Source organism: Macadamia integrifolia, chromosome 5 (genome assembly GCF_013358625.1).
Source record: "Macadamia integrifolia cultivar HAES 741 chromosome 5, SCU_Mint_v3, whole genome shotgun sequence".
Classification (NCBI taxonomy): Eukaryota; Viridiplantae; Streptophyta; class Magnoliopsida; order Proteales; family Proteaceae; genus Macadamia; species Macadamia integrifolia.
The window spans coordinates 31,970,563-31,987,519 of NC_056561.1; the positions used below are offsets into that span (position 1 = coordinate 31,970,563).

Here is a 16,957-nt window from a genome sequence, read left to right on the forward strand (position 1 = left end):
TTTATTTTTTTTGTAAAATGAACGCGGATATATGATTTTGACTTTATTCATATGCGTGGGCCATAGAATTTGAATATTGTCCAACTGGCTGTACCCTCCAACCCCATTTCACACAATCACACCATCCCCGGGTAGAGCCGTCTAGAGGGGATCCGGGCTCTGGACCGTATGGCTCTTACTCTTGAGCCCGAAAGTGGGTTGAGCACCTGGGCCTGGTTTGATATGGCCCACCAAATCTCATCGCTGTGGTTGATCAGACGATTGTCTGAATCACAGAGATCACTCCCGCCACGAGCAATACAGGAAAGGCCGAAAGCTCATCTTCTCAGTCCGAAATCCAAATACCTACAACGGTTATCCGAAGTGGACTGGCCGGAGACGCCGGAAACGCCGGAGAGCGGGAGAGATTGAGATTTCAGAGACTCCTGTTTCTCATTGTATCTCTCTCTCTCTGTAATGTTGCTTCCTCTTTATCACCAACACTCTTCATTCTCTTTAAGAACCCTAGACTCACAACCACTGTTCTTCCCTTCACAATCTAGTAGAACTTTATTCTTCCGAAACACTAAAACTCCCCAATGGATCATTCGGAACTCTACAGTCGATGCCGATACCATAAGCAAGTCTGCCATCCAAAGAATTGCAGAGAAGCTCCGTAGTCTTGGTTACTTGGAGGAGGACAATTCGAGAGAAATTGAACAGCCCAATACTGGCCATGGGTCCGCTGGTGAGATCTTCATACCTTCAACTCACCAATTGTCCAAATACAGAGTCGGTCACACGCTCGATTCGAGCTGGAGCACTCCGGAGAACCCCGTTCCGGAACCAGGGTCAGGAGTAGCAATATCGAGATTTCACGAGTTGAAGAGTGAGGTACGGAAGCAAAAGAAGTCGGCTACGAAAGAGGAGAGAGCACCTACGTTAGCTGAACTTACGATTCCAGGGCAAGAGCTGAGGAGGCTTAGAACCCTTGGGATTGCTCTGAAAAAGAAGTTGAAGGTTGGGAAGGCGGGAATCACGGAGGGCATTGTTAATGGGATTCATGAGCGATGGAGGCAGTCTGAGCTCGTCAAGATCAAATGCGAGGATATATGCAAGATGAACATGATGAGGACGCATGAAATCCTGGAGGTAAAATTCCTATTTTAAATATATAATATGTTTTTTTGCGCCTAATATCAGAGGAAGTTTTAATAGTAATATTCACTAGAAACCTCTGTTGGGATGGATGTGATCACTGCCTCATACATTTATACTCAGTTGCGAGTCACTGTAATCGTTTCTTTGGTAAAGGATAAACTTGAACTCTAGTCGCTAAGCATTTCTCTTTTACAGTCTATGCACTTCGGTTGTTCCTTATGGACGAGGATCAGTTCAATATACATATTTCTGCCCCATGCCTCATATTAAAGATTCATTGTCCTCTTTGACATGTAAATGAGCTTAAAATTTTCTAACTTCAAAATGTTCAAACTTCTTTGGCGTGGAACACATTTTCAGGAAGGAAGCGGGTTTAAGTTGGTTCTAATCTAGTTTGCACTATTGTGCTCAGAGAAAAACAGGAGGGATGGTTATATGGAGGTCTGGAAGTACCGTTATCTTATACAGAGGGGCTGACTATGAATATCCTTACTTCTTATCTGACACTAATTCAACAAGTGAAACTCCTCAAAATAAGGTGTCCCCAAAATCAAGATTGAATTCTGATGATGGTGGAAAAGCTACCCCACCAGCCCCTTTCACTGGGATTTCTCCCTCACCATTGGTACGTGGAGTTGGTTCTCCAGATAAAGTACGATTCCAACTGCCAGGCGAGATGGAACTTGCAGAAGATGCTGACCGTCTATTGGATGGGCTAGGACCACGTTTTACTGATTGGTGGGGATGTGATCCTATGCCGGTGGATGCTGACCTTTTACCAGCTATTGTTCCTGCACACCGGAGACCATTCCGTCTTCTCCCATATGGGATAAAGCCTATATTGACCAATGATGAAATGACCATCTTAAGGAGACTCAGTCGGCCCTTGCCATGCCATTTTGCATTGGGTAAGAGTAACGTTTTTTGTTCTAATTTTCACCATTCCATTTGTCTGGTTGCAATACTAATTGCATTCTCTGTTTTTCAGGGAGAAATAGGAATCTGCAAGGATTGGCAGAGTCCATGGTTAAGCTCTGGGAAAAATGTGAGATTGCAAAAATTGCAGTGAAGAGAGGAGTCCAAAATACTAACAGCGAACTGATGGCTGAAGAGTTAAAGGTAGTTATCTCTAGATCTTTCATTCTTATATGTAGGATGGTGATGAAACTGCTGTAGCTTCATGAACAATTTTGTGTTGCCTAATGCCTTCTTTTGGTGGCATTCATCAATTGATGCATGCTTGGCTCTTTTTTACTATTATGTGGTGTCTTCTGAGTTAAAATCACAGTGAAAAATGTAGGAAAATGCCGGAAGATAGGAGTACTAAGTAATGAAATATTATCAAGTGTTCCTTTAGCAGTAAAAAAAACTGTTATGCTGTGTCAATGATGTCCATGCAAGTATTCGGTAGATAGTAAAAAAATTTATTTAATTTCCCATAGTAAGTTGCCCTTTAAGTTAGGTTGTCAATAAAATAGAAAGCCAAAAGGGGTGGCCTTTGGTGTGAAGGTGATGCCTGACACCTACAGCGTTCTCTTGCCTTAATCAGTGCAGAAGTTGAAAAGACTTTTTGTTCTTCCACATGGAAATTTGTCATGTCCTAGCCCCTCAAGAAAGGAAAAAAAAAAAAAGAAAAACTGTTTTGAGTTCTGAAAGCCTCCTTCCTCTTGATGACCTTGCTTCATCCTTTCAGATTCTTCTTGTTTAAAGCAAGTAAAGGTAGCTCTTTCTGTTAACTGGAAGAAAATTACTTTCTATTAAGTAAAATAATTGTCTCCTGTTGCTCAAAAGTGTATTACTGCTTTAACACTGTGAATGGAGAAGCATGCTTACAAATGAGAAGTTTGTTGGATGGGGAGGGCAACTAGAACCTTCTTTGTTGTGCAACTATTTTATGATTGATGTTAACCATAACACCACTGGATTAACACTATTCTTGTTCCGTCATCTTTAAAACAGATACCATGTCTCATTTGTGTAAAGCATAATTAACCTGGGACTTTAATGCTTATTGTTCATTTAATTTAAATTTTGGAACACCATCTATCATTTGGAGAACATTTTTAAAGGCTGATCTCTTTATTTGCAATTTATACCCAGATATCTAATTACTTTGGAATGCATTTTGCAGCGATTGACTGGAGGAATGCTCCTTTCAAGGGATAGGGAATATATTGTCTTTTACAGAGGAAAGGATTTTTTGCCGGTGGGAGTTTCTTCTGCATTAAATGAGAGGAGGAAGCATAGAATCTACAAAGAGAATATGGATATTAGTTCATCAATTGGCACCATGCCTGAACCTGTTGAAAAGACTAAGGAATCTCTTTCTGTAGATGGAATTGAAGAAACAAATGTCAAAAGGGAAAGGGAAGTTCTTTCTAAAGAACGCAAAGCAAGGTCAACAAAGTCATCTATTGAAGTCATTAGCAACAATCTCTCTGTGGTATTTATCACTTAAGATGCTACACCATGTGCTTATTTTCTAGAAACCCTTATTTGTAATTTTCTGACTTGTATATCTTATAAAGGCACTAGAAAAGAAGGCAAAAGCAGAGAAGCTTCTAGAAGAGCTAGAGAAAGCAGCTGAGCACCAGGAACCAGAACTAGATAAAGAAGGTATCAGTGAAGAAGAAAGATACATGCTAAGGAAGGTTGGCTTGAAAATGAAGCCTTTCTTACTCTTGGGTGAGTTATGCAATCTATTGAAGTATTGTTGAATTCAAAGCAGCCGTGTTAGTAATAAATGCTCTGCCAATTGCATGTGAAGACCCCTCAAAACCATTCGAGTGAGTCTTCCATAAAAGTGGACCCATTGTGCATATGGACCTTAATACATATGGTGCCAATTTTTACAAATTGTTTGTGTCTTTTGCTTCTAGTCATCTTAATCTACCCAAGTTCGTGTACCTTTACTGTATTAAATAAGATCAGTTTTTAAGATTTTCGATTGCCTGTGCATTCTAAGCTACCTCTCTATTTATTTCGTTGCTATACCACTGATTCAGAACAGTTTCCATTCAAGCAGCCCCCCTGAATCTTGATTGCTGATAAACTAATTCTCAATGCATGTTCAGGCAGACGGGGAGTTTTTGATGGGACTATAGAGAACATGCATCTTCATTGGAAGTATAGGGAACTTGTGAAGGTAATTTCTAATGACCGGAGCATGGAAGATGCTCGTGCAGTAGCCAGGACTTTAGAGGCTGAAAGTGGGGGGATATTGGTGGCTGTGGAGAGAGTGAGTAAGGGCTATGCAATCATTGTCTATCGGGGGAAGAATTACGAGCGCCCTGTTGAATTGAGACCTCGGACCCTCTTAAATAAGCGAGAAGCAATGAAGCGATCTTTGGAGGCACAACGTCGTGAGGTGAAATTGTTTAATTTATTCTAAATATTCGAAAGTTAATGTGGTTAGGACTACAAGATCTTCAACTCAACCTGGTTGTCATAGTTCTAGTGTGATTACAGAAAGTGTGAAGAGTCAAGACCCCCTACAGGGATCTCCTTAAAACCAAAGAAGCCAATTGGATGATCCTGACTGAGTAATTAGTGTTTCTCTTGGACAGAGAAAGAAGGGACAAACAGTCTCTTGGACAGTGGAATGAAGGGACAAATTGTCTCCCAGAAACCTAGATGGATAATCAGGGACATGTAATATGGTTGATTTTTGGCCTTGGAGATCCAGGGGTTGCCATGTATGGTGACAAATCCAACCTTTGTACTCGTCGTGTCTATTACATGTTATTCTGGAATCATACATGTGAATTCTATATCTCTGTATATTTTTTTCCTAACTTTAAGTGTAATTTTATTTGGTTTTATTGTCTTATTTGTTCTCCAATATGATTGATGTAGTCTTTAAAGCTCCACGTCTTGAAGCTTTCCAGAAACATAGACCAGTTGAAACTTAAGTTGGTGAGCTTCTCCTCTCTTTTGGAAGTCACATTCTTCCCTTCTGCCTTATTTTTACAGAAATTCTTTTGAGATGACATGGACACTAACTTGGTGCACTCAACTAATTATAAGATGTCAGATCCCAAGTCTGAATTACACAATCTAAGCGGACCAATGGAATCTTTTGATGGGCGAAATTCTATAGAGGTGAGGGGAAACCAACAAAAAACCAGAACCGAATATATATGTTACTTTTTAGTTGGGACTTCTTATTGTGGTAGTGCCCCTTCACGGTGAACCTTTGCCTTAAAACATGTATCAAATTTCTTTGCTTCTCTGATTTTGTTATGATGATTTTTTTTGTTTCTCTTTTTTTTTTCCACCCTGCCTGTATGGGTAAGTTGGTCTAGGATATCAAGTTTAGATGGAAATCATATGTAGCTCTAGATGTATTAGAGCGAGGAAAAATCTCTACCATCACTGAACATTTAATCCATGCCTAATCTTGGAATATTGTGTAGTCAATATTTATTTGTTGAGCTTGAACACAAGAATTATGTCCACATTGTGACAAATTTTCTTGTTTTTGTTCTCAAATCAATCTGTTTTCACAAAGATTTGTATTTTCAACTTCTTTTTGTATTAAACAATATGTTGTCAGCACGCTTGTTGCTCCTGTTGTCATTTTTTTAACACCATTGCTTTAAAGAGCAACTTTGTCCTAAGTTTGAATGGTAGAACTTGATCTGGTGGCAAATTGTCAATTAGAGTAGTTGATCAATGGTGGAGCAGGATTCATTAAGTTAGCCTCAAATAGTGTTGTAGTAGGCTTGAACATTGATGATGATGAGGAGGAGGATGATAATGTTGAGCTGATGTCGTCTGCTTATTGAATTCTGCACAAACCTTTCAAACATATATTTCAAAGTGACCAAATAATTGTATTATTACATTTTTTTTTTTTTAAATAATAAGCAAGGATGGAACTGTTAGCGATGCCATGGTAATTTGCTGCTCTCCTTCAGAAAATCAGTCACCACACGCTGCTGCAACATATTGTCTTAATGTGGCCCAAGACCATGATGTATCCGTTGTTCCACTATTGGAAAGCAAGTAAAGTCATCGATACGGGGTTATGTGTATCGGAAGGGGTGATTTAGGAGGTGTATCGATTGTATTGTATTGGAGAGATGCTAGATATGATAAAGATACTAATGAAAATGGTCAACAAATGTATTAAATGTTTAGGAATATGTGAAATACAGTTTTGACATAAACACAAGAAGTAACACATAATAATATACTTAATGTAAAAATGGAGAAAAGTAAGCAGGAGAACAGAGTGCATTTCAATTGGATTAGTTAGAGGATGAGGTTCTTACATGTCCTAATAACCAAAAAAGGATGTATTTTTAGCTTTTTGAAAGATAGTGTTTAATGCAAACATCAATCTCTCCTTCCCTCCCCCCCAAAAAAAAAAAAAAAAAAAAACAAACAAACAAAAACAAAAACAAAAAACAAACACAAAAACTAGTTTGATGTAATCATTCATTTTTTTTTTTCACTAATCCAGTGATCCATTGCAAAAAAGCGACACTAAAAATCAATATTTGAGCAAATAATTCAAAAATTCAATAGATAACTTTTCTTGCGCAAATTTGGTTTTGATCCCTTGATGTAGGATGTTTAATCCCCAAATGATGATGAAATCAACACCACCAGAGTCTCTTATGGTAGAATCAAGAAATCAAGTTTATTTTGCCAAAATATATATACATATATATATATATATATATATTAGAATGCCTTACGGAGCTCTCGCTAGTTTATAAGGGATGTACGCGAGCGTATCGATAGGTATCGACCGTGCAGTTGATACAATGTTTTAGTTTTCGTATCAGTACTTTTAAAATGCGATACATATCAGTGGATATGGTAGGATACTACAGTCCTTGCTTGAAAGTGAATTTGAAAAGAGTGTGGTATAGGATCCAGAGTTAATAGCTTGGCTACACGATGGTGCTGGACCAGCTTAGAATTGCTCTTTGGCTATAGAGAAGAGGGGAAAGTTAGTGATTGTGGCCCTGTGGGTAAAGAGGCAAATGTTTTTTGACCCTGGTCTTTGGTAGTTTCTATATTTCTTTCTTTAGGATCTACCATAAATTTCTGAACATCTGCACTGCATTTACTTTCTGGTATGATAACTGAAGCCAAAAGAAGAACGTGGAGCTGATTCAACTTTAATGCACATGAATGATTTGATGGATGCTCCAAGCAACAGCATTGATGAGTCTAAAGTGGAGTCTTCATCTGAAGCAGTTGCCATTGATGGAACCCTCTCACGTACCTCTTTGACTGAGGTAGTAGATAGAGCCAACACTGAACCATTACTGTACACTGAACCTACCTCTTGTTCTGAGAATTCACAGGTTACTTTTGCACCCTTCCAAGTTTCTATGTTATCTTTAGGTTTCTTGTAATTTCTGATATGGTATGCTCCTTTTCTCTTTCCAGTCACAAGGTATGATGACGTATTCTGCCAATGATAATATTTCTATTCATTCCTCTGACAATGAGATGAAGAAGTCGTCAGTTGAATGTGCTAGAAACAATATCAGGTTATCTGTTCAGAGAGGAGAAGAGAAACGTGATGGTGAGGGTTTCTTCAGAGCCGCACCACTTTCTAACAAAGATCGACTTCTTTTACGGAAACAAGCCCTCAAAATGAAAAGGCGTCCAGTGCTTGCTGTTGGTAATTTCTTATCATCCCTCAAACAGTAAATGGTTTACTCTCCTTTAGGTAGGTTCAAGTTAAATCATACATTGTCAAGTAGAGGTAGTCCATTGAGCAATTGATTGCTTTGCGATAAATTTGTATGGATAATAAATGTTATGAGGGCTCTTTCTGTTTCTTCCACTAATTGGAAAGGTGTACAGGGTAAATTTGAAAATCTATGTAGCCATGCAGACAATGGGCTGAGGAAAGTAAAACCCTGGATAATCAAGGTAGACTAATAGGCTGAAGGGAGCTGAATATAGCTGTAATAAAGAACTAGTTGTGAGATCTGCAGTAGCAGGTGTCAGGATTGGAAGGAGGAATCAAATTACTTGAATAACGTGCAACAGAACTACATAAATCGATACACACAATGTAGCTAATGCTGGAAAGATTTCTCAGCACTTTTGAGGTGGCTTTCTGGTTCTGGTTGTGTTTTAATGGAAAATCAATTCTTGATCAGATAGAATAATAAAATATCCAATAGTTTCATTGAAGCCCAAATAATGAACTAATTTGGTATAAAGAATCGAAGCAAACACAGATTGAAAAGACTCTTGTGGGACTCATTAATTTGATCAGAGAAGTTTTAAGTTGATGTAGTGCAGGCTAAGAACTTTTAGGAAGTCTTTAACCTTACTCAAGAATGCTCCAATAGTCGAATATCAAATCTTAATAGCAAATCTTTTCAGGGCACAAAACAGATCAAGCATGTGAGCAACTTGACATGAGTCTAATACAGCTAATTGGAGTGGGGGAGGGGGAAGAAAATTGAATAAGCTCAGAAACAGAAGCAGTATTATTTATTAGTAAGGGAAGCTATTCAAAAAATGCAATATTAAGCTACCACTAGTGATGCAGAATCCAAGTACAAGCTCAAGTATTACAGGAAGAAGAAGAAAATCCTATGGCTGGAAGACCCTTCCTAGAGCTTGTGGTTCTGGATTTTTCCAGATTTCCTCGTCTCTCAGGCACAGTCAATTGTGGGGCTCTCTTTGGGTCCTGTTTTCTTTGTTTGATTGTTAATAAGTTGTTTTAGTTCAGGCTGGAATAGGAATTGGTAATTTCAGTCCTGTTTTGAGTCTGTTCTCTTTGTTTTCTCAAAATCCTAGTTATTTTAGGACTCTCCAACACAGCTGATCGATTGGAGGAGTTTTCAGAGTTAGCTTTGGTTTTATTTTTTCTTTCCTGTCCAGGATTGACCATTGTCTGTCCTATGTTGAGTCTGACTGGACATTACACAAACTTCAAAATATTTTTAAGGGGCTAAGCTTTCCCGATTTTCACAATTGAAGCAGCTATCTTTCTGATCTGGTTCTGTGGATTCAGTTGTGAAGGAATGGTGGATTCCAGGTGAGCTTTAACTGATTTTCTTATTGCTAAATTGATTAACTGAAAGAGTCAGCCATATTCTGCTTTCAGTTGCCTTTCTAGTTTTCTTGTTCAGTAATTCTGGTTTCCTAATCTTAGTTAAATTCTGTTTACCATCAACTTCTGCAATGTAGATAACTCACTTAATGGACTTATTTTATTGCAAATAAGCATTGGGTTGGGTTATGTATGTGTTTGGCCTTTGATTCCATGGGTTTTCTTTATAATGGACCACTTTAATGGGCCTAAAATATGAGTAGAAAATAGGAAAACGGGATTTAATTCATTAGTTTAGTTAGAATCATGTTTTGAGTCTATTTGCTTTGTTATTTCAGTTTCCTAGTCAGTTTAGGTTTCTTAGTTAGTTAGGGATTGGGTTAGGCCTTTCCTTTTTAGGGTTTGAGTCAGTTTTGAGTCTTCTATATAAGTTTGTAAGTGGCTACAACAAATGAAGATGAATTTATTAATGAAAAAAAAAAAGATGGCTTATGCTGTTGTGCTGTGGGATGGAGCTGGGTGATATGCCCTAGGTGAGATGCCTAAACCCAAGGGGTGAGATGCCCATTCACTAGTTCTTCTTCCTCCTTCTCAACCCTCCATCGAATTCTTTTTCTTTTCTTTATTCTTTTTTTTTTTTTGTTTATTCATTCTTTCGGTCCCTGAATTTGGTTTATATTGAATTCAGTAAAGATCCTGCCTGGGATTGGATCACTTGTGATTCGATCTTATATTATTCTGATTTGCTTTGCTGTTTCTGATTTCAGTTTGCTGTTTTAATCACTGATTAAATTCTTAGTCGATTTTGGTTTAAGCCTTCTAAAGTCTTCCGTCAACTCTACAAGTCTGAGATTTCCAACTTGCTGTAGGATTCCTTCATATTTTGGAATCTGGCAATCAAGATCGCATCAAATTTTGGAGGTTGATCAACCTATTGAACCAAACCATTGACCTAATTATCAGGTCCATGAGAGTAACTCTATTTGAGTTATTTAATTTTCTGTAAATCTGTTTACAGTTCCTTTCTCTGCGATTCTGAAATTTTCTGGCTTTCTAATATTCTATTCTGTTAAAAGTTGGAAAAACCCATAAACTAGACAAATCACAGGCCTAGGAAACGTACCACAGATCTTCAAAACCACAATTTTATAAACTCAAAAATCCAATACAACCTGACAGCATATGCATTTTATGGGAATCTTTTTCCTCTGTATACTGTTCAGCCAACTCTGTTGACTTGGACTTCTAAAAAACTTCCTTTCCTAATATGATTGTTAAAGAAGCTGCATTTTTTAGATACTTTAATGACTCCCCATCCCCTCTCAAATGATGGGACTTCATGAAGAACCATAGACTAAAAATGTGAAGTTGATTGCACATTTCATGTGAAGTAGCTAAACCCAAACCAGGAGCAGTATTTATGGGTGGGCTCAATCATACAAGATAGCAGGTTGGACACCTAGTTATATGCCATATGGCAGTTAGGATGGTGCTGAAATTGTGGTGAAGTAAACCCCAAAGTCCCTTGCACATGTCAAATTTCAGCTTAAAGGGAATTGGTCATGCGGAAAAATAAGCCCAATAGGGACAAGCTGATTTGGGAGCTGCCCCAAATAATGATAAGCTCTGAGAAAGTCATTTAAGGTGGTATGGCCATGTGAAATGGAGGCCTAAGGATGCCCTAGGAAGGAGGAGTGATCTGATCCTGATTGAAGGAGCTAAAAAGAGCTAGGGGTAGGCATAAAATGACCATAGGAGAAGTACTAAGGAATGACATGCAGTCTAGGCCTTGTGCCAAGTATGACCTCAGATAGAGCTGATTGGAGGGCAAGGATCCATGTAGCCAACCCATTTAGCTGAGATTTTCCTATCTTGCTGTGCTGGGCTTCTTTCCTTCTACTTTCTTTTCTCCTACTCATTTTTTCTTTTTATTTTTGCACGGATCTATGTAGCCGACCCCATTAAGTTGGGATAAGGCTGAGTTTGTTGTTGTTGTTGTTGTTGTTGTTGTTGATGAGGGTGCGTCAGACTAAGGAGAGGGGGGTGCATGGACATGCATGGGAGGATATATGATTAAATTTGAGCTAAAATGTGACACATGGCCAATTCAGGCCATTTCTTAGATATCCAATGGTCGGGAATCACTATATCAGCCTCTCACATGGCAGAACTAGATATTACCATCAAACAAGAGTATGGGTGGGCACCCCATAATACCTTTTGCCTAACCTTATTGTTTTTAGAGGAAATTACACTCCCCTCCCCTGTACTTTGCTCCAATGTCACCTCCTCCCTTGCATTTTGGAAAATGACACTCCCTTCCCTTAAGCTTTAAAGATTCTTTCAACCGTCCCCGAACCGTTACCATAAGTCTGTTAAGTTATGATGTCACTTGTATATAATTTATTATAAACCCAAATTACCCTTATATTAGATGGTTATGCATATTAGATTAATACAATTTAGTCTTAATTTAATTAGTCAAAAAGAAATGCGGCTAAACCCTAATCTCATCTTCCTGTGAAACCATCTTCTTCCTCCCACCCATGGCCGCGGCTCATCTTCTCCACTGGGCCATCACCAATCCTTCTCTCCACTGGTTCCTTTGATCGATCCAAAGAGCGGTTTCTGCCAAAAAATAAAGACCTACCACGTATACTAAGTAGAAACCGTATGAACAATCTGATATAAGTATAAACAATATTTCATGTAATTAAAACACTGATCCTACTGTACCATTAGGATTGGGACTAGCATTGCTAAATTTTTTATCCGTCCTACACTCGGGGTTTCTCACTGATGCTCAGATTGATGTGTTTGCACCATTGTTGTGGAAACTGGTGTCGTCATCATTATGTAATGGATCTGGTCTTTTGCACGATTCAATCCCGTTGGATAGTGCCACATCTTGCACAAGTGTGTTGCAAGAACTTTCTGAATCCAAAGCTACAAGGATTGGCATAATTTTGTTTTCTGCCCCTAGGAGCACTAAATTGTCATCTCAATAGATATGCTTTTTATTGGTTCATAAATACCTCTTGCATTCTAAATCATTGTACTCACACATTGTATTGCTTTAAATCAGGGAGGAACAATGTCATAACAGGTGTTGCAAAAACGATAAGGACCCATTTCCGAAAGAATCGCCTTGCTATAGTCAACATCAAAGGCAGAGCCAAGGGAACTTCAATCCAGGAGGTGGTCTTCAAGCTAGAGGTTTGTGCCTGTGTCCATTACCTCTTTCTGGTGTCCTCAATCCTCAATCCTCAATCCATATCAAAGGAAAGATTTAAAGCTTTATCTCCTTGTTTTTCGCAGCAAGCAACCGGTGCAGTTTTAGTCTCTCAGGAGCCCAGCAAAGTGATACTCTACAGGGGTTGGGATGATGGGGAAGAACCTGGTGGTGATAAACGATCTTCAAGTACTACTTCACCATGCAAAGAAAGGACCACAGAGGTGGTTCCTCCCCAGCTAATGGCAGCCATTAGACTTGAATGTGGATTGCAGAGTAACCAAGAAGGAGAGTATGCTGATGTTCAACCCTAGGACTCATGTAAGAAAGGATTCATTGTGATAGGAGTCCAGGTACAGGTTTAGGCATCATTGTGATAGAAGTCCAGGTACAGGTTTGGGCACTGGGCCTCAGTATTGCGAGCCTCATGAGCTGTAAGTCCAATTACCTGCTCAAAAGTTAGTAGGAAATTTAATGGTTTGCAGTAGGAGACAACCACCTACATCAGGTAAACAAATGACGCAATACACAGTGGTGTGTTGAAAACAATCATTCTTGCCCTTCTCTAAAAATCCTTCACATTTTTCTTCAATTTTTTTTTTTTATACAAAAAATGATGCTTCATGGTAGTGATCATAGCCCCAGGCCGTAACCCCCATATGACAAGCAGCACTTTTGTCAAATCGACGAACGATAGTGGGGTGTGTTGACTTGAACCCATAACCAGCTGACTCAGAGTAGTGATGGACAAAGGTTTCCTTTCACTAGGCTACCATAAACTCCGGTGGCACATTTGACTGTTTTGTCATATGGATGGATGACATTTCCAGATTAGTCGTATGGTCCTGAACTTTACCATTTGTGCACCTTCATGTTGGTCCAAAAAATTTAAAGATAAAAAAAATCTATCATGTGTAGACAAATGATAAAGTCCAGCTAGTCTGCACCATTTAAGTGAGATAAGGCTGGGTTGATTTTTTTCTTTTTTCTTTTTTTCTTATAAGAAAAAGAAAATTTTCATGAAGTAGAGAGAAAGTGAGTTACATCATTATATGACCTGAAGTTCTAAAATTGAGATCATTTTGCTATAATCATGTCTATCCTATACAATATTAGTACCACTTCAATTTTGGGTCTACAACAAAAAATAATCCTAGATAGAAACTTATACACATTAAAAAAAAAAAAGGGAATTACACTCCAAGTTATGTTGTATGTTGAAATCCAACTAGCCTGAAACATATCATGAGTTGATGCGAGTGGCTCCATAAGGCAGCTTCAGAGGAAACCAAACTGTGACATCTCACGTCATGCACACCTATTGGTATACCGAAAACTATTAAATCACTTCTGATTTTTTGATGTTTTGTTTTACCATGTGACATACTACATTTGTGTTAAAAATTGACATATGAATAGGGGATCTTGGGATTGCCTCCTCTACAAAATTTGCCGAATCTGATATGCCACAAGGTAGTAGGCATTTGACCAAAGCATGGCTATGTGAAACACCGGACCAGAAAACCTTCCGTCATAAATGAACCCCGAAACTAAATAAATTTCACTACTTTTTATTAGACTTATCCGATGATTGATCAAACTTTTTATTAGTTTGCTATTGGTTTTGATCTTTTAGAAAACGTTAAAAAAAAAGGGATTGGACAATTTGGACCAAGATTGGAAAAACCAAAAACCCTATAAAATTGGTAAATCCAATATTAGTTTTTAAAATTTTCTTTTCATATATGAAAAACTGAGAATGGATCAGTAATAGACCGATTTGAGAATAAAAGAAAACCATTGGATCAAAATCAAACCAAAGAAATCATTAGGCAAATAGCTATCAATTTCAATTTGATTTTTGTAGATCAAACACCTTAAGAATTGAGAATCCTACTAACGACTCTTTCACGTTGCTGATTACGTATTTGTTTAATTCAAATCCTTTTCCCGCTCATGATAAATCCAGATTTTTAGTATTTTCATAATTTCTTGTTATTTTATCTTGTGTCACAAAAATCAGGAAGTTGCTCAAAGGTTAAACCCAATCCTTTTTTGATTTTATCTAACATTAATCGCTGGATTAATGAACCGATACCGCTCAATGACTTTTTGGAACCACATGCATTACCCTTCTCATTAGATGATACATACACCTTATCTCTACCCCAACCCCTCCCCTTTTTTGAACACCCTATTCTAATATGCACTTGACAATATTTGTAATATTTAATGTTGGGCTTATGAGATTCTCTTTAGAAGGAATTTGTTTTAATACATGCAGAATATATGATGGCAAGAAAAATTTTTGAGACAAATAATAGTAGTCTTCTCCACGGTTTGAAGAAAGTAAATGATGAAGAATGTGGTGTAACCGAAGTCTGACGCGATTGAGAGATTTTGTATAACCTGGTTATGAATGCTAGCACCAGTTCGTGGCCTTAGAGCACAACCTCTTTATTTATTTCTATATATATATATATATATATATATATTTATATATTTTTTTTTATGTCTATAAGTCTCTCTTTTTGCTTCATTTTTTGCTCCAAACCCCCTAAGGAAGTTATGCTTCTGCTTATCCATTTTGCACAAAAAAAAATTGAAGTCTATGACACAACAACCTCAGTAGACATTATAAAACTTTTTAATTAATATAATTTTTTTTTTCTTTTTTCAAAAGGAAAAAGTTCAGTATGATTTATCATATACAAAAAGAGGTAATTTTTCTTCGCTCACAATCAAGGGGTGTTATCTACGTATTATAGAAGACACAGTATTTATAACCCTAAATGAGTGTACTTTTTCTTCACCCAGAGTGCATGAACTCACATTTTAACACCTCCACTAGTAACTGCAATCACTTATTCAAATACTGCCATGTACAGCCAATGATGGAAGCAACCTTAGCAGAATCCATGAATTCCGAGAAAGACGGAAGAGTCAATGGTCTGAGTCAAAAGATTGACTATAACTTTGGAAACTTTGATCAAGAGCCTTCCTAGTTCCACCCTCCATCGAATATATTTCTGGCGCTACTATCATCCATATGGGTCTCGGGTATACCCAGGATTGAACCCAACCATTAGGATAAATAAAATCTCCCTCGGCCTTTGATTTCTTATGTATACATTGTTGATGCACCGCACCGTCGCATAACACGATCATGCGGTCCAACCCAACCTTTCTTTGTTTGACAAAAGAGGAAGTGAGGCAAGGAAGGATGGTTGGAATTTGGAAATTAGGAGGGAATCACATGGAAGGAGGCCCAGTGATGTCCATGGTGATGGTGATGTCATGATGGTGATGGTGATGGTGATGGGTCACTGAGAATGGGAGAGAATGTTATGTTAGATACAATGGTGGATGACATTTTGTCCACTCTAAATGTCGTATTTTTCAATCCTTTTCCAATGCCTATTTAGTACTTATTCTCTCCTCTCCTTCCTCAATCCTTATCTTAATGTAATTACAATAATATTATGATCACCTGTAATTACTAATTCTTAATTTTACATAATTTCATTCTCTCTCTCTCTCTCTCTCTAATTACGCAGCACATCCCGCCAATTATATGGCCCCCCATATTTGGAAGATATTCTTTCTTTCTTATTTTTTTATTTTTGGTAGAATGAAAGTTTACTGATAATGATCATGCGTACAATCTAAAGCTTAAGATAATGAAGCAGCTGATGCCAAGGACTAGAATGTGGCCATTTTGTCATACCTATGTTAGAAAAGACCTTCCAAATAAAGGTATTGGAAACATTGGTTACTGCCGTTGGAATACAAGAGAAAATAATAGAATCAAAAGAAACAGAGAGAACACGTATATCCTATAGGACTGGAGTGACCTAGAGAGATGGCAAGCAAGCAACATTGTGGATCAGCTCTACAAGCTCTTTGCATTCAGACTCTATATGCACCCTTTCAAACCCCAATGCAGCTGCCTGAGATAAGGTAAATTTGATGGCCAATGCTTCTCCTTGAGTTGTAGTGGTCAACGAAAATGCTTTGACCAACTGGCCTCTATAATCTCTAAAATTACAGCCAAATCCCCCTTCCTATTATAGATCTGGGAAGGTGTTTTCTTGCTTGATAGTGTAGGTTGTGCAAGCAGGCAAGAGTCAATCTACATCCTTCACCGGTTCAATCAGTAGGGGTAGAGAGGTCATTTTAAGACATACTAGCGGTGGGTCGATGCTAGGCCCCAGACATGAAACATTTTCCCTCTGAAATTTTAACCAGAAGTCCATATTTCAACACACTAGCGGAGGCTACGCCCCCAAACAAGACTCTTTGTCCCTTAGAATTTTTAATTATAAAACCCACATTTTCAACGTTATTGACACTAGCGGAGGCTACGCCCTGTACAGAAAACTTTGTCCCTTTGAATTTTTAACCATGAAGTACACATTTCAACGTTATTAACACTAGCGCGGAGGCTGCGCCCCGTACAGGAAACTTTGTCCCTTTGAATTTTCAACCATTAATCCATATTTCAACATTATTGACTTTGCCCTGATGAGTCTTCTACCCCCCCCCCC

At 38.1% G+C, this 16,957-nt stretch overlaps 1 protein-coding gene across 2 annotated transcripts; it reads left to right on the forward strand.

Moving 5' to 3' along the window:
• The first annotated feature begins 274 nt into the window (after positions 1 to 274).
• On the forward strand, positions 275 to 12,959 carry LOC122079454 (CRM-domain containing factor CFM2, chloroplastic). 2 transcript variants are annotated; one of them, XM_042645947.1, is made up of 12 exons: positions 276 to 1,131; positions 1,553 to 2,048; positions 2,129 to 2,259; positions 3,272 to 3,583; positions 3,669 to 3,825; positions 4,215 to 4,507; positions 4,996 to 5,055; positions 5,167 to 5,241; positions 7,245 to 7,463; positions 7,549 to 7,786; positions 12,264 to 12,394; positions 12,497 to 12,959. In XM_042645947.1, exons 1-12 carry the CDS (start codon positions 457 to 459, stop codon positions 12,722 to 12,724), a joined length of 3,015 nt encoding a protein of 1,004 aa, XP_042501881.1. In that variant the 5' UTR covers positions 276 to 456; the 3' UTR covers positions 12,725 to 12,959. The 2 variants fall into 2 exon arrangements, with proteins under 2 accessions (XP_042501882.1, XP_042501881.1); XM_042645948.1 differs by lacking the exon at positions 5,167 to 5,241 and having other exon boundaries at positions 275 to 1,131.
• The last annotated feature ends 3,998 nt before the right edge of the window (positions 12,960 to 16,957 follow it).